The following is a 26,679-nucleotide window of genomic DNA, read 5'->3' on the forward strand; positions in this document are numbered from 1 at the left end:
AATTGATGCACACCGAAATTTTCAGCAGGTGATATAAACAAGACATGGATTCTGTTGAAAATCCCTTTAAAGGGACTTTCTAATTTTGGAGGGTGGGGGAGAAGTTGAATTTGTGTTTTTTTTTAAATCAGGTTTTTAAAGTTACAATCAATGTTTTCTGTTGGTTGTCACTGTAAATTGGAATGCCTAAATATGAGTCTGATCCCCCTTTTCCATGAAAAATCAATGGCAAAAATGTCCATTGACTTCAATTGGGCAGGGTCAAGCCTGGGTGAAATCCTAGTCTCATTAAAAGCAGTAGGACCTTTACCATTAACTTAAATGGGCCCAGGATTTTCCCCACTGTCCATATGTATCTACTAAATACAGACAAAGCACATCTGCTTAGTTGCTTACATTTAGAAATGATAACTTGTACCATAGGTTGCATTTGACTTATTTTCAATAATTTTCTATTGAGAATAACTATTTGCATTAGCAGTAAATGAGTAAGAAGGTAGCCAGCCTCCGTGAGAGCCTGCTTTGAAAGGAGCCAAGCAACTTCAGTGAGTTGAGTGGTGGGTGTTCAGCCACTCTCAGGATCATTCCCTTGGTGACACATAGGTGTAAAAATACTGTGTACCAGACGGGAAATATTTTCTTAGCAATCACAGCAAGAGACCTGATTTCAAATGAGCTGAGTGCAGGACCAAACCCTTCAAAATGAAGTGTTTGTGTCCAAGTTTCATTTTAAAATAAGTGACAATTTCATTCTTTAAAAAATAAATGAAGGTAGCTCTATATTACAATAAAACACCTGTGGCTGGCCCATGTCAGCTGACTTGGGCTCGCAGGGCTCGGACTACAAAATTGCTGTACAGACATTCAGGTTCTGCTAGTGACTGAGCTCTGTACTCTGGTCTCTCCCCCATCGCAGGATCCCACAGCCTGGGCTCTAACCCGAGCCCAAACAGCTACACTGCAATTTTATAGCCCCACAGCCTGAGCCCTGTGAGCCTGAGTCAACTACACAGGCCAGCTGTGGGTGTTTTATTGCAATGTAAACATACACCAAGTGGCAGGATATCAGTCAATGGAGAGTTTAGGCTGCTCATTGTTCATCAAAAAAGTCTCTCTTCTGTCTGCTTACATGCTAGTTATTTTGGAGCAGGCAGTAATAATCATAAAAGGATTTTCCTAGATTGGGTTCTTTAAATTTATTACACATTTTAAAAATGTCACAAAATCTTCATGACAGAGAAAAGCACCAGTCCTCAATTATGGATGTATTGTATAAGATTTATTTTGCATCTCTAGGCTTCAGCTATTCTTGGCTTCTAGAACAGCATCGTCTAACTATAGAGAGACAAGGTGAGTGAGGTAATATCTTTTAGTGAACCAACTTCTGTTGGTGAGAGAGACAAGCTTTCGAGCCAATAGAAGTTGGTCCAATAAAAGACATTACCTCATCCATCTTGTCTCTGTAATATCCTGGGACCGACATGGCTATAACTAGACATCTTCTAACTATAGACAGCTCAGCATAGGTTAGAGCAGCACTGAGGTGACTTATGCTGGGGTTGAATCAGCCCCTGTATTCGACAGCCACAAAGGTGGCACAAAGCCATTTTACACCAGTTCACTCCTTATACAGTTCAGTTGGATGTGTGAATTGGGCCAGTTGGGGGCATCACACAGCACACCACAAATCAAACTGTAATCATCTGTGAAAGTTTTAGTCCTGGAAAACTACAGGAAACCAAATGCCTACAACTGGGGAAAAAGAAGAAAAATGTATTCAAACTCCCAGGATAAGTTAAAGTAAGATTGATAGGCAAACTGTTTACGATGGGACATAAATCAGCAACTACCGCAGACATTGATGGGGACCGGCACCAATCTAAACTACACAGTTCTTTATGCTATAAAGGCATTTGTAAGATGCCTCCTATAGGCAGTTGCAGAAGGATTAGAAAATGTGAGAAGATGCAGGTGTTTTTTGGTGCTTTAGCCTGGAGACTGATGTCAACATGGCTGGTGGCCATTATGGGAGTTATCCTCTCCCACCTGGTACCTGTGTGTGTGTGCTCTTTATGCTGCCCAAGCTGGAGTTCCCAAATATTCTACTGGGGATGAGACACCTACTACTGATCTTCACCCCTCCCCATCATTCCCTGCCCCTGCACCCCTCCCCCAACTTTAGGGTTCAGACCGCTCCCTGCTATTATCCCTTCCCTGTAGACGTGGAGAAGGCACGCTCCCTGGGACCAATCAAAGCAAATGCCATATCCTCTTTCCCACTCCTTCCTCCCATTGACCAAAGGGATGCCACAGGACCATTGGGGTTCAGAACTGGCCAGAAGTGGAGTGTGATTGGGCAGATGCCTGTGGGAGGTTGTTGGACTGGGCTGGGCCTGGCCCTGGCCTTTACCTGGGTGGGTTGGGTGTCTCCCTATTAGTTCTGTCTGCCTGGCCTCCCACCGTAAAAGCAGCTCTGTCAGTACCTGAAGAACCGCTACCAGCCTGGGGGCCCCAGGGCACTGAAAGGCTGCTGCCTACCTGGCAGACCCAAATCCCCAAAGCTTCTGAGTACTAGAGGACCTAGCTTCTTGAGGAACCACCACCTTTCAATGGTCCCCAGCCGAGTCACAGATGCCTCCTTCCCTCATAGCCTGTCCCACTGGATGTGCCCACTGTCCTTATGATCCCTGCTCCATTCCTAGTGCGATGGGGTGTCTACCTCTCACTGGCAGAGAAAGGGTTAATAGAACCCAGGGGAAGCTGCATGGGAACCAGCCAATAGAAGAGGAGCTGTGAAGAACCGCAGGGTGGAGCCAGGTGAGTTGCTGCTTGGAGTCCAGGGAGCAGAGACTGCATCCTTGGAGGGCTGAGAGAACTGAAAGCACCTTGGATAGAGCAGTGGCTAGCTCCGGAGACTGAGCAGCTGAGGCCCTGAGACAAGGGTGAAGAAGGTGCAGGGGACATGGAGAAGTAGCCCAGGGAAATAGAGCAGCATTGACCGAGGTTACAGGGGAGCAGCCGGAGGTTGTTATTTATAGAGTCCCTGGGTACGGGCCTGGAGTAGTGGGTGGGCCTGTGTCCCCCCTCTTTCCTCTGGGGAAGTGGCTGGACTGTTGGATAGAGATATCTACCTCTGGAAGTGGGAAATCCAGATGATCTAGCTGGAGTCTGAGTTGAAATGATGACGCTGCTGAGAGGAGCCATAGGTGGGAGCAGAGACAGAGTGCCATTGTGCGAGGTGTGGGTGTCAGCTTTGAGTTAATTCTTAGCATGGCCAGGAGGAGATGCAATCTGATAATGAGGATTATACCCTGTGAAACCTAATCTATTAATGGAGTTGGGGTGAGAGGGCATGCAGGCCATTGGAGAAGGCTGGGGTTTCCCTGGAGAGGATTGTAGTGCCTGCCTCTGGGGCAGGAAAAAGAGGAAGTCAAGACCCAGCATGCCCTTCAGATGGGGGTGCAAGGAGAGAGTCATGATACACTGCAAGGTAGAGAGAGAAGCACTGTATTCTCAGGTACAGGAAGGGGCTGCACTCTGTTCTTCAACTGACTGGTTGATCAGTGGTTTGAATCCATTTTCAGTTGTCCAACAGTTGCTCCAAACAAAGTCCCTTTGTGGCATGAGCATTTGCCTGCTCTGTAGCACAACTTGGGTCTGAATCCATTACTCATGAACTAATGCCCCCAATCCTGTGGAATTCAGCAGCTGTGCAATGTTATTGCTGGAGGCTCCCAGACTAAGCTCTGTCCTTCAGTTCAGGCTACCAGATTTTCTGCCTCTGGCAGTGGAACAAATTGGCAGTTCAGTTTCTAGTTCTTACTTTTTTTTTTTTAGAGAAAAAGTGGGTGCAGTAATATCATTTACTGGACCAACTGCTGTTGAGAGAGACAAACTTTCAAGCCACACAGTTTTAAACCTTTATTTTTATTCATTTTCATGCAGGTGCAACTTCTAATATTCCTCTTCCTCGCCTGGATTGGATAAATAACAGCATGGTGACTTCAACTACCTGGATCTGCTGCTGCAGTGCCTCCCTGTGGGACTCCTCTGCCCCCACTTGGGCCTGAGCTGTCCTGCAGACACTCAGCTTAAATCTAAGCAGTGTTCCCTTCTGTAAAGCCTGTAAGTAAGACTTCACTTACAGGCTTTACAGAAGGTGAATTATGCCCTGCCTGAGGCCAGCCAACTGAGCACTGAATTAGTAGGGCACTGAGCTCATATTGGGTCCCCATCCTCTCCTGATGAGTCATGACTCCAGTAAAGAAAAGCCCAGTCAGAAATGTCTAACTGTTTAGAGAGAGTCTGAGGATGAGGAGGGGTCTACCTGGCCAGCTCAGGAGGTGAGTCCTGCAACATCCCAGAGACTGGAGGGGGAAAAAACCCTGAAGGGATCCACCGTCCTCCACCCCTAAATACTGAAATGGGTGCTCAGCTTCCTGGACAAAGAACCAGGGTTCCTACAAAGCCCCCTGTCCTCCCACTATGAATCAGGGAATTCTCAGGGATAAATCCTGCAAATCCCAGAGACTCCCAAAAGCAAGTGTGTACTTCGCAAGTTAGTGATTTGGAGAGGAAGTGTTTTCTGGGACTTTTCTCCTACACAGCGCTCTGTCATGCTCCTATACCCTGCAGCATGTCTGGATATGTAGAGAAGCCTGTGCCTCCTGGGCAGCTCTGTCAGGCGGCAGCCTGGTGGAAATGGAGCCTGTATGCCTTTCAGCCCAAGGCCCTTTACTTTGTCAGGGAAAGGGGTTCAGATTCTGAAAGGCAAGAAAGAGTCTTGCTCTCCCTCTCCCCTCCTCCATAGAGTGGCTCCACATTAAAGCATTAGGAGCACTTCAGGCAGCTTCTGACCAGAACAGAAGTGCCAGAGGATTCCATTCCTCCTGAAGATGCATCATCATGGGGTTGCAGGGAGATAAGTGAGAAATCATTTCCCATGTTCACAATGATTCTGATTGACTGAGTAAAGTCCTGAGTGGAAGACACTTGCCTCCATAGTAAGCAGGCCAGGAGAAAAAGCAGGCAGCCTTTCAGATTCCTAGGGATATCTAGCAAGCTACTTCCACAGCTGAGGTATGTGTGTGCCATTATCCCTTGTGTTGTGTGGTCCCCATGCCAGGATGAATATTGTATTACCTCCCCATTGTAAATATCCTGGGAAAGAAGTATGCCTTCCCACCGCCCCCCCCCCCCCACACACACACACACGCCAGCATACAGGATTTTTCCTGGACAGGCTGTTGGTCAGTAGCTTACAAAAAATACATTACATACAAGTCTTCCTGCTGATGCTGCTTTTGAGGACAGCATAAGATCAAGTGAGGACATCTGATTAAGCCAAATGTTAAACTAAATGTTTATTTAAAACAAAGAAATTTCCTAAATTTGGGGAGCTTAAGTTTGGTGCACCAGTAGCTCCACCAGTCAAAGACAGTCATCCCTTCAGAAGGGTACTTCTTTCCAAAAGACGCCATAGACCACAGGAGTGATGATACACTGCACAGCAAGTCCAAAGTCTCAGCTATAGCCTTTAAGACTAAAGGCTTTTCATTCCTTTAGTAAAGAAAGCCTACTTTACAGTAAAAAAGTGGCTCATTGTCTAGAGGTATCCTTAGAGTAAGATGTCTTGGGTTGTCCTGGTCAAATCTTTAAAGTAATTTGTGATGAGAAATGGATTCCAACTGGATGGTTACAAGGAAGTGGTGTTACACTCATGAATAGCCATCACTCAACTTAAATGGATGTTTTGTACATGTAAACTTGCAGGGCTGAAATTAATTAATAAAATTAATTACCAAGGCCCTAAAACAAAAAGTACCCATCAAAAATGCAACAGGTAAAATTACTGCAAAAGGTCTTTTAATAATTTACAACTGTGGTGCTAGAACTTTGAGCAAAAGTTCCCTGAAAACCCATGTTTTGGAGAAGATGACTTCCAATGTCAAATTTATCATGTTCCCCATAACTTCCCAATAAAATGAAAAAAGGTTAATGAATAACTTTGCATAGTATGCATGATACAAATGCTGAATTATGATATTAAAATATAAAGATGAAGAATTGTTGAATGGTAAAAGTAAGAGGTTTTCTAGTTTAATTTAACAGTTTATACTTCTGGATAGTGGATGAGTTTGGACAGGATAATATTTGTGTCAAAACCTTGGCCTAATTTTTTGCCTGGCATGAGAGTTTCCAATTTCTTATATAAATTTGTTTAGTTAATGCTTTGTCCTAAAAGTGTTTTTGTTATTGCATTGGAAGAAGTTAATTAGTATAATAAATACACAAAACATAATGCTAAAGGTCCCTATACTAGGAAAAATGAAGATATAGAATATCTAATTGGAAGGGATTGCAGGAGATCATCTAGTACAACCCTCTGCTCAAAGCAGGACTAATCCCCAGGCAGTCATTTTTTAAAACACCCCAGTTCCCTAAACAGCCCCCTCAAAGATTGAGCTCACAACCCTGTGTTTAGGAGGCCAATAGTACAAACCACTGAGCTATCTCTCCCCCTGTGATGTAAAAGTAGTTGTGATGAAAGGGATATCCACCCCAGAGAGGCCCTGACTGAGTTAATGTGGGCCAGAAGGGGCCAATTAACCTTATATACTGCATGTGGTAGGGAACCAAGGATTGATAAAACCTAATGGCAAATGAAGCCCATCTGAGGAGAAGCTAGAATAGGATTATAAACCATGAAGCAAGAGCAGAAAAGGGCTGAGCTGGCTCAGGCATTATGCATGACTGACTGTAGGTTGGGAGAAGCTGAGAGCTGGGACTTGGCACTTGGGGGGTTGGGCCAGCTGGCTAAAGCTGAGAATACTAGCTGAAAGGGAAAAGCTAGAAGTTATGTTGGAAAATGAGGGAGAAGAAGCAAGGGATGAGGAAAACAGGATAAAAGCATCTATCTGAAGAACAGGGAGCATACATCTTATAATCAAATCACTAGCTGAAGATGTAAAGATAAGATATGTTAATCCCTTGAACACAGTAGAATGAATTGGGTGAAGTACTAGATATATTAAGAGCTAAAAGAATGCAGGGTGGAGATTTATTAGTAGATTGTATACCTAAGGAATAGGCTGAGAAACTTCTTAAAACTACAATTTTAGGGAAATTAAAAGTAATTTGGCAGCTACCTAAATTTATGACTGAAGAAAGAGGGGTAATGAATGGAGTTTCACTAGGCATAACTGAGGATGGAATTTAAATGGGTGTAGGTGAGGACTAGGTGTTTGTTAAACAACTGATTAGCAGGAGAAGGGGAGAAAACAAACCATCCACTGTCCTCCTGAGTAATATGTAAAGGTGCAATGCTTCCTGACAGGCTATCAAGTCTTCTGGGTTAAATCCTTTATCATGGCCCCTTTAGATGGTATAAATGTCAAAGATTTGGGCATGTGGTGGCTATCTGTAAGGGCAAAATGAGGTGTGGTTAATGTGGAGACCATTTGTATGAGAACTGTATGGAAAGAATAGCCCTGAAATGCAGCAATTGGGGGGGCTAAGCCCAGTGCAGCATTCAAAGGGTGTGCGGCAGTTGTGTATGCTAGAGATACAGAAAATTAAAACTATCCATTAGCTATCCTATGCAGAAGCTGGCAAAAGATCATCACAGCTGAATGCGGAGGAGGAAAATGCTGGTGAGGGAAAAGAGCTACTAGTGGAACAACATGCAGTTCATGGTAGGAGAGAGAGTAATGGATGAAAACGTACTACTTGCAAGCAAAGAGAACTGTAGCATTTATGAAAAGAGATTAATTGCACTTTACCAACAGGGAAGAAGACAAAGAATAAAAATTATAAAATTTACCAACAGGGAAGAAGACAAAGAATAAAAATTATAAAATTTTCTGCTGCGTATAGGCAATCTCTCACTAGACCACATTCATGAAATTTTAAATGAATGTAGTAATGTAGTTTAAACAACAGGCTTCTAACAGTCTTTAGCTGGAATGCACATAATTTAACACATGGTCAGGAGTTAAAGAACACTTATTTTAAAATAGGAAAACAAACCTGACATGATGTGTACAAGAAACATAGTTGTTTAGATTCTTGGGATATGATGTAATCAGATGTGACAGAGAGAAATAATGGGGGGTGGGAGCTGTATTTATAAAGGAAGGTCTTGGTTACATTGACATGTACAAAATTTAAGTTTAGAGTACAATGCTGTTGAGAGTCCTCTGAAGAGTAACATGTAAACTAGACAGATTCATATAAACATAAGTTGTAAACATGTTAATCTAGAATTGCAAGAGTTAGTTAAGGGCATTAAAGATCCATATATTATATTTTTGGAGACCTTAATAACCATAATGATTAGGGGGAAGCAGGAAAACTAATTATAATGGCAAACGCTTGGAGCAGGTTATTGACATGCACAACGTGGTATTGCTCTATACTGGAGAACCTACTCGGTTTAATTCAGTGGGTGGAACCTTTTCATGTTTAGATCTAGGAATTGCAACAAGCAATATAGCAAGTAAATGCAGCTGGGAAATCTACAAAGAAGGTGGAATGGGAAGCAATCACTTCCCTATGCTAATTACATATCAAGGCCCAGGTAATGTTTAAAACACTGGAGCCTTAAAACAAATTGGGGACTCTTTAAGAATAAGTGTGCTGAATATCTAAGTATCAATTGTATAAATGATAATATAGAGGAATTTCATGATATAATAAAAGGAGATATAGCAGCCACCAACCTAGCTATATGCAAGATGTTGAATTGTCACAAACTCAGAAATCCAGTTCCTTAGTGGAATGAAGGTTGTAAAGCCACAATTAAATATAGGAATAAGGCATACAAACAAGCAAAAAGTACAATAAATGTCGAAGACTTAATGAACTATAAAGGATGTAAAGTAGTAGCATAAAATTAAAAAGGCAGAGAAAGACTTTGAGAAAGTACTGTGGGGGAAAATGAACCGATTCCAAGGTTTCAGAGAGAGAGAGAATATATATAATATATATAAGTTATACCTGGTCTTATAGCAAATGATAAAGTTGAAAGTTCTAACTTAGGAAAAGCAAATATTTTGGCAAAAGAGTTCCAAAAAGTCATCAGTGATATAAATAGAGTTTAGTGACCAAAAAATATTTGCTGAAGAAATCTGTGAGCTCTTACATGGCTGGGTAGAATATAAGGATGACATAATGAATGATAATTTCAACATACAGGAACTCAAAAGCTATAGACAAAAGTAAAAATATAGCCAGTTAAATATAGCATATGTAATGCGCTTAAGCACCTGCTGAAAGGGAGTTGGAGATTAAATTTTTTAATAAAAATATATGGGGAAAAGGAATAGTACCAGCAGAATGGAAGCAAGCAGTGGTTAATATGATAGGAAAACCTGGCAAATTACACACAGGACCTAATGCATATAGATCTATTGTTTTCATCATTTATGGGCAAAATTATGAAAAGAGTGATAAATGAGATTAGTAGCATACTTACAAAAATATAAACTGCACAAAGTGGTGTTGGGAAAGGAAGATGCACAGTTGATCATATTTTCTGTTTCTAATCATACGTACAAAACCTATGAGGAACAGAGTTTGATAGCTGTCTTTTTGGACATTGAAAAAGCACATGACATGCTATGGAATGAAGGCTGCTGTATAAACTAGCCACAATTAGAATAAGAGGAAGAATGTTCTGGTGAATGAGAAGTGATAGAACCACACAAGTCAAAGTGGGGATGGCCTTGTTGAATATTTATAAACTTACTAATGGCACTCTACAGGGGAGTGTTAGCTACCCAACCTTGTTTAACATTCTAATGAATGATCTCCTCCAGAGTATAAGGGCAGGAGCAAGTATTACTCTGTTTGTGGACTGTGCTATATGGGGCAAACATAGAAGACTTAAGATAGCTGTGGAGAGAACCAATGAGGCACTCGTGGATTTCAGAATTGTTAATCCAAAGGGAATGATCTACACAAAGGGAAGATTGGGGAAGAATGGAATGTATTTTTTTTCTGTGTAGATATACAGAACTCCTAAGAAAGTTAAAAAATTTACAATGTTGAATTAAAGTAAATTGGGAGGATCAATAGATTATATCAAGACTAAATGCAAAGATGGGAGGAATCTGCTTAAAAGTATTGCTGGGAAAAATTGGGGTACAGATAAGAACACATTTATGCTGACAGGGCATTAAGACCAGTTAGATTATGGATACGAAGCCTTTTACACAGCTTCTGAATCAACACTAACAAAAATGGAGCCAATCCAAGACCAAGCTTGTGGTGTGAGTATTATGACTCCATTGTGTGTGCTGCTGGTAGCAACTGGAGAAATACCTATAAATTTAAGGATGAAATTGTTAGATTTAACCTCTTGGGCTAAGGTTAATGGAAATTATGAAGATAAGAGCCCTAAAGAATATGTGAGGACTGTTGGGAATTAGGTAGACAAGAACTCCTACATTCTAACAGGGTCAAAGAGTGTGAAAAGGAAGATCTGAAAGAAACTAAAATCTTTATTCATGGGAAATCAAACTATAGCTGGATCATTGTATCTCCAGTTGTGGATTTGGACTTGTACGGTAAAACAAAGGGAAGAGTAGGACTGTCAAATAGAACTATGAGTTTTTATACGTAGCAAATAGTGCCAGTATTGCCAAATCTATGCTGATGATCTTTGAGATAACACAGGTAGAGTGGGAATGGCCTTTTATATCCCTGAAATTGGAATTAAGAGATCTGAGACCATCCAATTCAGTCTGACTTGATGAGCATACTCTTGGCACTGACTTAAATAAGGGATGTGTGCCCAACTATGACTGTTACCTTATCTGACTCTCTTTATCAGCTATAATGGCAATTAGAAAGGGAGCCTCAGAAAGCAGGAATGTTTTAATATTGCTCTTAACTACAGAGATAGTAATAGTGTGGATTCTGCACATGTTGGGATCCTGGGCAATGAAATGGCTGATAAAGCAGCTAAAATTGGAGGTTGATTATAAAGATCCCTCTGAGTAAACAGAACTTCAAAAGTTTTCAAGAGAGAACTTAAGAAGGAATGGCAAGAACTATGGACCAGAGGGGGGGAAAAGACCAAAGTTTCTATGAAATAGTCCTAAACATGAGGATAATGGTATACATAATAGCTATGATGGAAGTGAAGTAACTATATTTAGCATGCTGGCAGGTCAGTGACCTGAATGGTAATTATATTTCCTAAACAAGCACACAAATGGGTTGTGTGACACATGGAAAGTCCAAGAAATAGTTGAGCATCTGCTGTGGCAATGCAGGGACAATTACACAGATTCTTTATGAAGAGCTAAGATGCTTTAAGGTGAAAAAACATAGTCTGAAAGGATTGGTGTGAGTACCGGGAAAGGGGAGTAGCATTAAAAAAGCATGACTTCACGTTTTTAAGGAGATTTTTTGTTTTTGCTTAGATGGCAGTCATAGCCTTACATGCTGAAGCTGCTGTGCCATAAAATGTTGGGTGGGAGGGGGAACTTCAAAAAAAAGTCACTACCTCAAGAGAGAGGGAGTTGGTAAGGGACAAGGAGGCAATCCACAGGGATTACTAAACCCCAGAGTCCTGTCCTGGACAGGGGAGTCAGGCAAGAGGCTGAGAAGGGTGAAGTAACCACAGGGAGCAGAGGAGTCCTCAGTGGTAAATCCAGACACAAGCAAGGAGAGATGGAATTGGAAGGAATTCAGGGAAACAGCAACAGGGTCTGAGACTGAGCAGACAAGGATTGCCCATTTTAGAGTCCCTGGGTTGGACCCCTTAGTAGCGAGTGGGCCCAGGTTCCCCTACCAGCCACTGGGATAGTAACACTGGACCTAGACTTTGAATGGAAGACTGCCTGAAACTGCATATGGATAGTTTGTCCAGTGGAACTTTGTTACCCCAGACTGAGGGGACTATATAGTGACCTGGCTGGATGACTGAGTCACAAAGAGAGACAGGGTCCACAGTGCCAGAAGGGTGCAAAAGATGGGCCAAGAGCTAACTCCTATATCTACCACCTGTGGTGACTGCAAACAGAAGAAGGTGAAGCTTGCACATTTGTACTGTAAAAGTTATTCCAATACATGCTTGGTGTTTGATTGAAGGAAAGCTAATGAATATGTAACATGGAAATATATAAGAACCAAATGAGAAGAGGGGAGGGGCAGTTAGAGAAATACCGGACAAAAAACTAAACAAATGAGATGGAGACAATCCTCATGAATTGCAGGAGAGCGTCCTGGTGCCCTGGAACTTGGTAATTTTCCCCCTCCCCCAAAGTTAATCTTTTCTGTTTATTGTCAGAAACCAAGTGACAATTCTGTCTGAAAACTTAAAGGTGAAAATTGATTTAAGACAAAATTGGGTGGACTTGACTCAGTTTCCCATCTTACAAAATAATACAAATTGGCTGGTTGCCACCAACACCAAGGGTATCCAAGAAGGGACTGTTACCTTGGGTTGAGGGGAAAATCTGGAGCAGGAGCTTCCAAAAAAATGTTGTTATCCACACCAACAGTATCCTCATTAGGAAACAGACCATTTTGTGTATGAAAAGTCACAATTCGTGTGCATGACTTTTCCTTCTGATTCACCCTCTGCACCCAGAATCTTAAGTGGCTGGTGTTTAGGGAGTCAGAACAAGGCCCAGATTGCATGTTATGCACCTATACCCATGCATAGACAACGCCAAACAGTACCCTGTCTCAAGAGACACACCTTGAACAGCTGCTGGAAAGGATTCATAATCAACAGCTCTTCAAAACCAAGAGGAACTTTTGATCCCAGTGCAGAGATCAAAATACACATGGCTCTACCTGTAATTTCTCATAATGTTAAATTGCATCAATTTCCTGAGAGGTTACAAGTAGCCAGTTATTTCCAAGGGCTAGGAATGGGTTTCTCAAAATGCACCTGCTGAAATTCCTTCTGAGGACATAGCATCATGCACTTGATACAGTGCAAAATTAGAGGTATTCTCCGGTAACATCCAATACCCCTTTGTGGTCAGGTAAAGTTAAAATGCTGAAAGCCAACCAAACTATCATTTTAGACCCTTGCATACTCACTATGGAAGCAAGCATATGTGGATTTTTTTTTTCAATCTTTTAGTACACATGCTTTCTGTTTGTTTTGACACCACTGGGAGGGTGTCTTTTTATAAAACAAACAAAAAAACCCTCACAAACATGGCCATATGAGCATATTGAATTAGACCAGTGGTCCATCAGTTCCAGTATCCTATCTATGACAGTGACTAGTATCAGTTGCATCAGTGGAAAGGTGCAGGAAACCACATGGTGAGCAATTATTGTACTCAGAGGAAGATTCCTACTTCCTGTTAGCAGCTGCCTTATGACTGAGGTATGAGTGTTTTATATCCCTTCCAAAATTATAGAGTAACCAAAGACTAATGCTTATCTGCGGCAACGGAAATAATGTTCTGGGCAGAGAAGAATCTGCTGCATTTCAAGACAACTCCCATAAAGGATACCTTTTCTTTTTTTTTTTTTGTATCATTAAAGTACTTCTCCTGGCTCAAATACTTTGGACATGCTAGATAGCAAAGGACACCCCATATTATACCTGCAGAAAGCAGCAGACCTCTAGAAGCAGAGACTCTTTCATTCAGACTGTCACCACTTACAATTCATAGCCTGGACATTGGAAAAGGGAGTGTAGTTCAGTATTGACTGTTTCTGATGTGAAGGGAACCAGAAAGTTATTTGGAGCAGAGACTGCCTCTGTTTGTGCAATGCCCAGCACAATGGGCCCTGACCTCAAGCTGCTACTGTGATAACCAGGCCTTTGGGATTATTTGTATCTCAGCAACATGAGTCTTTTCAGGAGGTTTGGTTGGATCCCTCAACCAAGCCCTGTAGAAACATAGGTACCAGCCATAGCAGCATTTTGTAGTTAAGCACATCACATCCTTCATTTGAGTATCGGGTGCCAAGTTTAATCATAATGACAAACTGGACAAGCATATGGCTGGCCTTTCTAGTCATCATTACTTCCAAAAGGCAAGTTTTGGAATTTAGTTACCATATGCATACAAGAATCACACTGCTTTTGTTACGAGGAACCTGTTATAGATCCAGAAACCTTTCAGTTCAATTCTTCTTTCCACACTCCATGGGAAATCATTATCCCATTATTTTATACTTGGAAAACTGATATAAAGGGCCATGCCTAGAGTGTAAAGCAAGCATATGGAGTACATATACCAGTGACTGTTCATCTCATTCTATCCAAAGGGTAAGACCTTAAGTTGCTGCAGGCAAGATGTAAAAGTCCTGCATCAATTGGCATGCTAGGTGTCTGAAAAGGTATTAACAGAAATTGCTGGAGACACTGTGGGAAAGTGTCTGAGCCTCGTTTGAGAAAGATCTGCAAAGTAAATTTTGAGGAAAATCTGAAAAGTCATCCTTTGGTACAAAAGTGCTCCTGGGCTGGTTCCCACTTAATTCTTTAGGTTTACAAAGCTCTTGCTTTATATGAGGGGAACTTCCAGTCCTGCCTATTATTCTACTGTAATAATAAAATTCTGCTTATTCTTTCCCTCCTAACTTTTGGGATTCACTGCTTGTTACTTCCCATGAGTAATGAATGAGGAGAGAAACTGTGCAACAGAATAAAACTTATTACCTAATAATGTTCTGTTTAACAGTGTCTCCAAATTCAACCCACCTTGGCAATCTTTTATAAATAACAAGAATTCAAATAAAAAATGTTCTCTAAAGGCAGACAGACAAATATTGTGTTTAAATTAACCTTATATGTTTTATCTAGTTGTCGTAATGCTAATAATTGGTTGCTGGAGAGTTTCTACAGATGTGGAAAAACTCTCTCTTTTGGTGACCTGAGCTGAAGGGCAGAGCTTAGTCCTGGAGGCTCCAGCAACAACATTGGACTGCCTCCAAATTCCACAGGTGGGGGGCATTAGCCCATAAGTAATGAATTCAGAGAGAATCTGCTAACAAAGAAAACTATCAAGCAAGAAATTTAACATGTCATCTCCAACTATGTAACTGGCCATTGGAATGAGGCACTGTATTTCATCCTCCTCAATATCATTTTAGCTATAAATGTATTAGTTTCCATGGCAGAATCTTGCTAATTCTCACTCAGCTAACTTAAATATATATTTTACAAAAAAAAGTTTGGCCCTACTTCTCAGAAAAACTTAAACAGGAAATAGCTGAGGTCTCCTATTACTCAGTTTTCATTAATCTTACAAAATATATCCACTGTATTTGTTAAAATGAAGTGATATATTAAAAGTACAGTCATCTTAAAATAAGGTGACCATTTTTTTCAAATTTAAAACCAGGACATTTAAAATAGCTCAGCCAGCATGAGTAATAGTCGCTGTCGTAGAATATAAATTGAAAAAATATTGCGGAGTATGCTTATCTTTTTTTTTCTTTAAGTGAAAGAATACAATAAAATGTACTTCTTTTATTTATATTATATATTATGAAAGTAATTTTGCGAAAAAAATATTTGATATGGGTAGATTAGTACATAATTGTATACTTAGGATTTTGGGATCCAAGTAATAAAGAAACAAGTGTAGCAGTAAAACAAAATGGTTTTAATAAAAAATGGTACAAAAGTACTTAATCTACATTCCTAATTTTGCTTCTTATATTTTTGTGAAGAGTGGATTGATTTTAATAATAATTTGTTTTCCTGGATGTTTTTATAAAATTCCATGCAAGTTTGGTTAAAATTATATTTAGTAATTAGCAAACATTTCAAAGTTTCAACATGTACTTGAGTGTTATCACTGGACCAGATATTGTTCATCTAAGAAAAAAGACGTTCGGCAGGTGCATTGGTTCCTGGTAAACAGAGACAATATTCTACCAATTTGCCAATATTTTTGTAGGAAACATCATTTTCACTGAAGGCTTTGAATATTTCAATCCATCTGTTCGATAGTGGTACAGAATTTTGTCTCCAGTGAGTAATTTTTTCATCTGTAATGTAGCGCGGGACAAAGCAGGTTTCATCAAACAGTTCATCTTCTACTAAATTGATTTCAGAAAAATACTGAAGAATGTAATCACTGCAAACTTGAATGTTGTCATGGGTGAGTTTAGTGTTTAACAAAACCCAATTGAATTTTTCGGTATGCTTAATAGGTCCTTCCCATTCCTCTAGATATTGAATACATGTGTCATAAAATTCTACCACTTTTTCTTTGAAAATAGCAGGTTTTAATATGACTTCTTCCTCAAGCTGCTTCAAATTTTGCCGCACCTGTAACGGTAAGAAAATGTTGGCTTTTCTGTCAGCTAATTTTGTTTTTAAGTCACTGTAAATATTGCTAGTTTCTATAATAGAAATCTCCTGTCCTTCTATTTTCAAAATAGCATTGTGGAACATTGATGACACGTTATGCAAAAAGTAAAGCCAAGACTCTGTCTCTGAATTATCAAAATAATTTGTGATAATTGTGGGGCTCTTCTCATTTGAGGCAAAATATGATTTATGGGCAGGATATATTTGTAGGACGCGCTCAATCGCGGGTCGTAACGCCAACCATCATGTGACACTGTATCCCAAGACTTTCTTATATTCGATGTCCACGAATTCACAAAATTCTTTCAATTCATTAACGCGCACTGTATATATATAAAAGTATGAATAAAACTTGGTGATGAAAGTTTGCACATCAATTGGTACACAGTCGCCTGTAGTTTGTATAGCATTGTTCAAAATATGAGCGGCACAACCAATTCCCACAAGCTCTCTTCCACCCAAATTTGATTTCAGCTTGGTAAAAATGTTATTTTTCCCACTTCTTCGCATTCCTTCAAAGTTAGTATTGGTGTTGTCAGCACAAAATCCAAGTACCTTGGTATCTAAACGATACTTTTTTAACACTTCCAAAATATAATCAGTAACTATGTCAGATGTTTCGCCTGGCAAATCTCTTACTTCCAAAATTGACGTGTATTCCAGACTGGTATGAAAAATATCTTCTTATTATGGGAATCAACTTTACTTCCTTGTGGTTTGATGCATCCAAATAAATAGAAATAAAATTTGCAGCATCTAAATCCTCTTCCAATAACTGTTTCGCATAAGGCACCAGCACATCGGTAACTATTGCCTCGCATTTTGTTCTAGAACATGTAAACCTGGCATCAAAACATGTTTTAATCAGTTTGCAGGTACAATCCATTGATCGGAATGAGTGATTATGCATTACTGTGTGGTACGCCCATAAACCTTCAGCTGCAGCTAGTTTTCTTTCAGCATCTTCAAATTGTTTTTTTCTTAAAATATGATGTCACACTCGTACTTGCAATTGCTGCAGACACGGCCCGTTTATGTTTGACTGTTTGTATGTGGTTTTCAATGTCGGTTTTTCCACTGTTTGCAATAGAAAATATACTTCTGCATTTTACACATTCCACCTCACTATTGTCATTATTAGTACTTGCTTTGATGAATGTATATTTCGATTTTAACTTGTCATTGAAGACGCACTTTCGTCGTTTTGGCGCCATGGGTGTCCAAAAATAAACAATTATTACAAACTTCGTCGGATGTCGGTCTTGGTCCGAGGGGGTGAAGTCACCGGTCCAGGATCGAGGGGGGCGAAGACGCCGGTCCTGGTCCAAAGGGGCGAAGTCATCGGGTCCTGGCGAAGCAGCGAGGTGCGCCGTGAAAACGGCGGAGTGAAAAGCTCGAGTAACCGAGAGAGCGCGGAGCTCTGAGGGCCAGTGTCACGGTCCGAAGATGCCAGATCACTGGTGCCTGTCTTGTGCTGCGGAGGGCCTTTTATAGTCCGAAGCTAACACCGAATTGGTCGATTTTGGCGGGCTCTGTGTGATGACATCATCATCGAGTTCCCACGGTTGGGCTGTATGTAATGCGCGGGAGTATTATCAAAGAGTCGCCGCGGCCACAATATAGTGAGAGTGCGTGTGCTGAATGCTGAGTATTGCCAAGATCCAACGACAAGAACCGTCATGTAAAATAAAACTAAAACTAGGATAAATTAATAAAATTGATTTAGGCTGGTTTATCAAGGATTGATTTGATGTACTCAATCTTTTGATAAATTAATAATTTTTGATTTTGTAGTCCTAAACTGTACTGGTTACATCTCACGACTAACCAGACCACTGTCCAAAAAACCAGTACTGTACTGGTAAAACCAGTACGTATGGTCACTTTAGGTGAGGGGGAAAACTGCCACCCATCAGTGGGGTGGCAGTGGGGACGCAGGCCCATTCACTCCACTGCGTCCCGGCCCGGGGTCCTAGGCAGCGGCTACCACGGCTGACGGTCAGTGGGGATCCTGACCGCAACACACTGACATGGGTATGGGTTGATCTGCAGCCTGACTAGGGTCGGCTGCCCCCGGGCCACTTCCAATTTCCCCCTCTGGGCCTACCTGGTCCGCGGCGTCCACTCCTGGGAAGTCCCACAGCATGGGCTCCTCGCAGCCCGGGTGGGGGGTAGATCCGGCAGTTCCTCGGGGAAGTCCGGCCAGTGCTGCTCCGGTGGTTCCTCGGGGTAACAACAGTGGAGAGGGGAAGTCTCCGGTGGCTCCTCGTCGTAGGTGGCACGGGGAATCTCTGGCGGGTCCTCCCGGTAGCGAGTGAGGGGAAGCTCCGGCCAGTCCGGGCAACTGCTCTGGGCCCCAGTGGCTTCCCAGTCACGAGCTCCCTCGGGCAGGTCTGCTCCCAGCGGTGCCTGGGCTCTGACTGAGCTCGGATGGCCAGCTTTTATACTTCTGGGTCACCGCCTGACCCTCTGAGGGGCGGGCTCACTGTTCTGTAGCCCCGCCCCTTCCGGTGTCCGGGGCTCAACCCTCCCAGGGGAGGAGGGGAGCCACACCGGCCCGTTACAAAGTAGTTAACCATTTGATAGCTTTCATCACCATACAGTTTTTGGCAGGTTTCCACACCCCATCCCCATTTCTGGCACCGTCAGCCCCTTTGACCATGCCCCTCGCTACGATACTTCCGGGGGTACCTTGGTTCAGGGGACAATTAGCTCAGTGTTAATGGCTCTAGCCTGCAGTCAGACCAAGTAACGGTAGAGAGTCTGTTTGCCCGGGGCCCTCAATCAGGGCAGGGCGTCAATCAAGAAAGGGCTCTGGCCTACAGTCAGGCAGGCAGAGCAGCAGGAGGTCCATTTGCCTGGCCCTTGATCAGGGTAGGGCAGCAGTCAAGTAGGGGGGCTCTGGCCTACAGTCCAGCAGAGCTGTCACAGTCCAGGAGAGGTTAGCTCTCTGGTGGGAGAGTCAGCACAACCGTCTGGCATCCGGATTCAGGCGGGTGCCAGACCAATTCAGGCCTCCTGACAACCAGGTGGGGAGGCTGCTGCTCCTGACGTTGGAGTGGTAGGGTTAGAGGAACCCAGGCCCTCTCGTTCCACTGCGTCCCAGCTCAGGGCCCTAACAGCGGTGGAGTGGTCCGCCACTGGGTCAGCAGGGAAAGTCCAACCATAACACGCTGGCTGGCTTGTAGTCAATAACACATCTGAACCCAGTTCAGCTTCCCTGGGCTCCTTCCTACACGCCAATTCCATGTGTGCATGGGTTCCAGGGTTGTTGTTCGCTTTGGACCATGAAAAAGTTCAAGGAGCTGAGATTAGAGAAAAATCACATAAAATGTAAAAGGGCGTAAAGCCAATAGGGCTATCTATCTATCTATCTATCTCCATACACCACATCTCTCTCTCTCTCATCTCAGGAAAGATACTTTGGGCCTGTTTTTTTAGATAAGAATAAGGCAGTTAAAGGGGGTGGGTAGTGAGGGGAGGGGAGGGAGAGGGCTATTGTTTAAAAATCTTGGATTGATAGGTTTGGTTCAGAGAAATTAATTCTATGACGCAGCTGTAGAACAGTTTCTGATTGGTCCGCCCGAGAGGCGGAGATAACCATGCTGGCGGCTGTGAGCCTCTTTTCCCAGAGGCAGCCACAAGGGTAAGTTCTCTCTTCCCCCGTGTCCCCTCCCTGCAGCTTTCTATACTGTCCTTCTCTCACTAACCAAAAACGATCTCTTGCTGTTTTCTATACTCTCCCTCTCTCAAGCCTGGTCTACACTACTCATTTATTTCGGAATTAGCCGAGTTAATTTGGAGAAAAAAAATCATTCCTTCCACATGACCAAACTGGTTTCTTCGATTTAAAGGGCTCTTTAATCCAATTTCTGTACTCCACCTCGGCAAGTAGAGTAGCGCTTAAATCGAGATCGCAATCCTGGATTAAAAGTAGTGTGGATGCAATTCGAAGTTATTGGCTTCCAGGAAGTATCCCAGAATGTTTCCTTGTGACTGCTGTGGACAACACTCTCAACTCTGATGCACTAGCCAGGTGGGTAGGAAAAGCCCCAGGAACTTTTGAATTTCATTTCCTGTTTGGTCACCAGCAGCACAGGTGACCAGCAGCACAGTCCACTATCATAGGCAATCATGCAGAGAGCACCATCACAAGAGACCACGCAGTCCCGGATTCGCAGATGAGCTCCAGAATGGTCCGAATGGGAGGTACTGGATTTCATCGAATGTTGGGGAGAAAAATCTGTTATGGCAGAACTACGTTAAAAAGAAAAGAACGCAAATACGTACGCTAAAGTCTCCAGGGCCATGACGGAAAGAGGCTACTCCAGGGACACAGAGCAGTGTTGTACAAAAATCAGGGAGCTCAGGCAAGCGTACCAAAATGCCAGGGAGGCAAATGGGCGCTGTGGGTCACAGCCGCATACATGCCGCTTCTACCGTGAGCTGCATGCAGTTATGGGGGTGACGACACCACTACCCCACCACTGTCCGTGGATATCTCCAAGGAGGAAGTTGAACGGAGCGAGGAGGATGAGTTATTGGAGGACGAAGAGGAGGAGGAGGAGGACAGTGCACAGGCGGTAAGTGGGGAATCCATTTTCATCCCTAGTCAGGAACTATTCTTAATGCAGGAGCCAATAGCCCCACCCCCACTTCCATGATCCTGGCGAAGGTACTTCTTGCGCGTGAGCGAGATCGGAGAGTTGCGGTGGCGGGGTGGGGGTTTGGTAAAACACAGCCACGTTGGGCTGTTTGCGTTTAGTTTAAAGGGCTCATCCCTGCTCAGAGCCTCATCGGAGCCACGCAGTGGGTGCAAGTCTGTGTGTGTGTGTTGTGTGAAGCAATCATCCCAGAGAGCCTGCAGGACCTCCTTTTATACTGCAAACCTACCAGGCATTGCTTGCTATGAGAAAGGGGGCCCAGCAGTTTGAAAGTATTGAAATGAATGCGGAAGAAACAGAACCCCGTGTGCCCCTAGGGCTTACCATGGCTGGCTGCAAGCTGAATTCTGTTGCCCGGCTGTGTGTGATGTGCTGTGTACTATGAATTGCCTGTTTCACTGAGAAACAGTGTGTCCTTTGTTCTCTGAAATGTATCTTTTAAAATACTACTCTTCTTTTTTCTCCTCCTGCAGGTGCAAATGTTTCAACGCAGCCCCAATCTACTCCATCCAAGAGGCTGGTCCAGATTAGAAGGCAGAAAAAAGGAACTCGGGACGACATATTCGCCAAGCTCATGCAGTCCTCCAGCGCTGATAGGGCCCCGCTGAATGCGTGGTGGTAAACAATTGCGCAGTCACGTAATGCATTACAGGAACACGAAGAGAGGAGGGACGCGCGCGATGAGAGCAGGCAGGACACTATGGTCGAGCTCATGGGGGAGCAAACTGACATGCTGCCCTGTATGGTGGATCTAATGCAGGAAAGGCAGAAAGATCACAGATTGCCGCTGCTTCCCCTGTATAACTGCCCTCCCTCCTCCCCAAGTTCCATAGCCTCCTCACCCAGACGCCCAAGAACACGACGGGGGAGGTCTAAGGGGACTCACACACTCAACCCCAGAGGCTCACCCAAGCAGCAGAAAGTTGGCATATGTGAACTTTTGATTTGGTTTCTGGACTTCTCCTTCCCTTCTTCTCCACCCCCATAACCCAACCCCTCCTCCCCCCATTTACCTTCTGATTTCTCTCCATGTGTTGTGCAATGAATACTAAAGAATGGTTTTTAAACAATTGTGACTTTATTTCCTTTCATATATATAGGGGGCGGGTAACTTCAAGATAAACAAACACAAGTGTCACACTGTACCCTGGCCAATCATGAAACTGTCTTTCAAAGCTTCTCTGATGCACAGCACACCCTGCTGCACTCTTCTAATCGCCTTGTTCTCTGGCTGTGCGAAATTGGCCACCAGGCAAGTTGCCTCAACCTCCCATTCCGCCATAAACGTCTCCCCTTACTCTCACAGATATTGTGGAGCACACAACAAACAGCAATTACAATTGAGTATTGGTTGTGCTGAGATCTAACCAAGTCAGTAAACTGCGCCAGCGCTCTTTCAAACGTCCAAAAGCACATTCGACCACCATCCTGCATTTGCTTAGCCTATAGTTGAACTGCTCCTTACTACTGTCCAGGGTGCCTGTGTACGACTTCATGAGCCATGGCATTAAGGGGTAGGCTGGGTCCCCCAGGATAACTATAGGCATTTCCACATCCCCAACAGTAATTTTCTTGTCTGGGAAGTAAGTCCTTCCTGCAGCTGTTCCAACAGACCAGAGTTCCTGAAGTTGCGAGTGTCATGCACTTTCCCGGCTATCCCACCTTGATGTCAGTGAAATGTCCTTTGTGATCCACCAGTGCTTGCAGCACCATGGAAACGTACCCCTTACAGTTTACATATTGGCCGCCCGGTGTGCCGGGCCAAGATAGGGATATGCTCTGTCTATCGCCCCACTGCAGTTAGGGAACCCCAGCGCATTAAAGCCATCCACAATGGTCTGCACATTTTCCAAAGTCACTACCCTTGATAGCAACTGGTCAATGATTGCATTGGCTACTTGCAGCACAGCAGCCCCTATGGTAGATTTGCCCACTCCAAACTGATTCCTGACTGACTGGTAGCTGTTGGGCATTGCAAGCTTCCACAGTGCTATGGCCACGCACTTCTCAACTGTGAGGGCTGCTCTCATTTTGCTGTCTGTGCTTCAGGGCAGGGAACAGCAAGTCACAAAGTTCCCTGAAAGTGGCCCTACGCATACGAAAGTTTCGCAGCCACTGGGAATCATCCCAGATCTGCAAAACTATGTGGTCCCACCAGTCTGTGCTTGTTTCCTGGGCCCAAAATTGGCATTCCACGGCATGAACCTGGCCCAACACCACCATGATCTCCCAATCGCTGCATGCTGTGCTTCTAGGAACAGAGGTGTCCATGTCCTCATCAGTACAGTAATCGCTCTGTCGTCGCTTCCTCGCCCATTTTTGCAGAAACTTCACATACTGCTGGATAATGCGTGAGGCATTTACAATGGTCAAGACTGCAGCAGAGATCTGAGTGGGCTACATACTTGCCGCGCTATGGTGCCTGCATGGGTAATCCTGGAAAAATGGCATGAAACGTAGGAGAGCTGTTCGGTTCAAGATGGCTGATAAAAGGCGGGAAATGGTTTCCTTCTGTAGCTTTCAGTGGAGCCCAGCACTGACAACATGGAGAAATTTGCTACTGATGCAAGAATGGGAGAGCAGAGTTTGCAGCGGAAGCTGTGCTGCTCGGTTGACGATTATTCTGCCAGGTGAGTTCTTTCACCCGACCTTCTCAACCTTCCTTTATATTTCCTATTCTATTTAATTAGCCTTTGGTTTTTTAAATTGAGTTCAATTTTTACTCTTATAATTTTTAGTCCCAACAAAAATAACCTTTACCACGTTCTTACAAACTCCTCTCTCTTGTTGCTTTCTAGTTTCCCCTCTTTCTTCTATTTAAGATAACCTTTCTTTCCTTTTTTCCTCTAAGCCTAAGCAATCTTTCTTTTTTAAAACTCCTTTTCTTTAAGGCCTCTGTAGCGAGATGGCATAGTCTCCTGTCCTGACAGACAGGGAGGGATCCGTGAACGCCCCCCTGGTGGGTAGAACGGGGACTTGCATGGCCTTCCCGCTGGAAGCAGAGGGGTGGGACAGGAAGCGGAACTATAAAAGGCTGGTCCTCCAGCTCAGTCGGGGAGGGCTGCCTGAGGAGCAGGACGCCTCTTCCCGCTATGAGCCCAGACCTAACGGAGACCGCTCTCCTGACAGAGACCCAGAGGTGCTGACAAAGCTGCCAGATGCCAGGATCTCCGAGGAGCTGGGGGCTGCCACTAGCTGTCTATCTCAGCGGTTAACAACAACCCTGGAACCCATGTACACACGGAATGGGTGTGTCGGATGGAGCCAAGGGAAGCAGAATTAGGTTTGGCTGTGTTATTGACTACAAGCCAGCCAGCGTGTGGCGGCTGGACTTTCCCCACTGACCCAGTGGCAGACAACTCCACTGCTGTTAGGGTCCTGGGCTGGGATGCAGTGGAATGGGAGGACCTGAGTTCCTCTGCCCCTACCACCTCAACGTCAGGAGTGGCAGCCTCCCCCCTGGTTGTCAGGAGGCCTGAATTGGTCTGGCACCCACCTGAATCCAGATGCCAGATGGTTGTCCTGACATTCCCACCAGAGAGCTAACCTCCCCTAGACTGCGACAGCTTTGCCGGACTGTAGGCCAGAGCCCCCCTACTTGACTGCTGCCCTACCCTGATCAAGGGCCAGGCAAATGGACCTCCTGCTGCTCTGCCTGCCTGACTGTAGGCCAGATCCCCTTCTCGACTGATGCCCTGCCCTGATTGAGGGCACCGGGCAAACAGACTCTCTACCGTTACTTGGCCTGACTGCAGGCTAGAGCCATTAACACTGAGCTAATTTTCCCCTGAACCACCGTACCCGGAAGTATCATAGCAAGGGGTGTGGTCTCCCACCCAGATGGACGGACGGTGGGGCCTGGGGGGGGGGACTGCAAACCCTTTACAGCCTCTCTTTCTACTCATTCGTACTTTTTCTCTAAATATGTCAAAACACAAGCACACAACCTTCCCCCGGCCAAACACAGAAAAATAATACAAAATAAATTTTCAAAATGGCCGACGGCATCAAAAACGTACACGACTGGAAATGGGGACGGAGGGCAGGATGTAAATGCAACACGGTGCATGGAAACCTGTCCAAAAGTACATGATGATGAAAGCTATCGAGCAGTTAACTACTCACATGGCTGGGCAGGGCAGGCAGCCAGTTGGGAAGAAGCCATGTGTTCCACCTTGCTCCAGGTGGGCTCTGATGCACCAAGCCCCCAGAGAAGGGAGGCTGGCTTTTCCCAGACCTAGGGCAGCTGGGCAGCTTCAATGAGCTGGCTCTCCGCAGTGCACGTTGTTCTTATCCTATGGACCAATGTCCATAGGCTGCAGCAGGCTGGAGGCTGGTTCTTGAAGGCCTCCAGGATGAAGATGGTCTGAGAAGCCAGGCATCGGACTGAGGACTTGCTGTCCTGCTGCAAGCCTTTGAGGTCTAAGATTGAAAGGAAGGAAATGGAGGTCAGAGCCATGGCACTCTGGAGAGCCCCGGCAGGCCAAGCCAGCTCTGTACCTCTCGGCCCACAACAAGGAGGCAGCAGGCCAGGTGGCAGGAGGCAGGGGACTAGCGGGAACAACCAGCAACCCTCACTAAACATCCCCGCCGCCTCCACAGCTGGGGAGCCTCCAGACACAGGCAAGAAGTCCCAATGAACCCCATTCACTCACTATTTCTAGGACTGCCTCCTCCCTGCAGTATCTGAGAGCCTCATCCCTGCCTGTATTTACCCTCCCCTTCCCCAATGCATAGATGGGCACTTAGGCCTAGAGAGGGGAGAGTCAACAGGGGCTTGGGCATTGTTAGGCGCCGCCTAACTTCAGGTGCTCTGCTGCCCTCCAGGAAATGCCGAGGAGGGAGCTCAGCCATTCTCTAGCTCCGGTTGGGAGGCCCAGCTGTGAATCTGCTCTGGGAGTGAGGAGTCTGAGCTATGTCACCCACCCTTCCCTTTTCCCGAACAAATGTGGTGGAGATGCTGCTCTGCCCTGTGCTGCCCAGAAGTCCGGACACGCAGCAGGGAGGTAGGTGACTGGACGTCACTTCAGCCTCATTTGGAGCAGTGGCTTGACCCCAGGTGTCCCACGTGGAGGTGACTGCTCCAAACACTGGGCTAGTGAGTGCAAGGGGGGAGGCAGCACCCCACTTTGGCTGTGTTTGTGGGGGGCAATCATCTGCGAAGGCCAGCCAGCTCAGGCCCAGTTTGGGGATCTACCAGGCCACAGCTCTGAGGTCAGGGCTAAGTGCCTGGGCACATGCCAACCAGCAGACACGACAGGGTGAGGGGGCAGCTGATCAGGGGGTTGGGGATTGACATTTTGCATCCCCTTGTGGCTCTCGCCTGTGACCACGTTGCTGGCGTCGGAGATTGAACCCACCCTGCAGCCCTGGGCCATTCATCCCCCTAGTGCTCAGTACTCAAAGCGGGACCACTCACTGTCGCAGATGGCATCCAGCTTGTCCTGGCTCCCCTGGTCCAGCTTCCGGGCAGTGAGCCCTACACACACAAACAGCTCATCACATCCCCGCCCCAGCAAGGGTGTTAAAGAGCCTGTCACCCTCCAAGCACCGCGGCTTTCCCCCGCCCCTCACTGGCCAGGACACGCTCCTGAATCCCCAGGGGAAAGGGCGAGTCCCCAGAGATGGCTACAGGGCTGGTTGCCAAAGGAGAGCACAGAGCCGTGAAGGTCCACTACCAAGAGCCCATGGTGGGGTGGGGGCGGAGAATGG

General features: G+C 44.8%; 1 protein-coding gene across 4 annotated transcripts in view; it reads right to left on the minus strand.

Moving 5' to 3' along the window:
• Positions 1–26,679, minus strand: part of LOC120404241 (maestro heat-like repeat-containing protein family member 7) — a 48,240-nt gene that overhangs the window by 15,268 nt on the left and 6,293 nt on the right. Inside the window, exons 6-8 of one of the 4 annotated variants that reach the window (XR_005597883.1) lie at positions 26,387–26,446; positions 25,093–25,389; positions 19,557–19,608 (exon numbers count right to left, since the gene is read on the minus strand). Coding sequence is in view for 2 of the 4 variants with exons in the window: in XM_039536379.1 (XP_039392313.1) it covers positions 25,205–25,389; positions 26,387–26,446 (245 nt within the window). In the remaining 2 variants the exon portion in view is untranslated. Of the gene's footprint in view, positions 1–19,556; positions 19,609–24,652; positions 25,390–26,386; positions 26,447–26,679 lie in introns of those variants that run through there. The other 3 variants (XR_005597884.1, XM_039536379.1, XM_039536378.1) reach the window with 3 other exon arrangements.

This window comes from Mauremys reevesii, linkage group 4, assembly GCF_016161935.1.
Source record: "Mauremys reevesii isolate NIE-2019 linkage group 4, ASM1616193v1, whole genome shotgun sequence".
Taxonomy (NCBI): domain Eukaryota; kingdom Metazoa; phylum Chordata; order Testudines; family Geoemydidae; genus Mauremys; species Mauremys reevesii.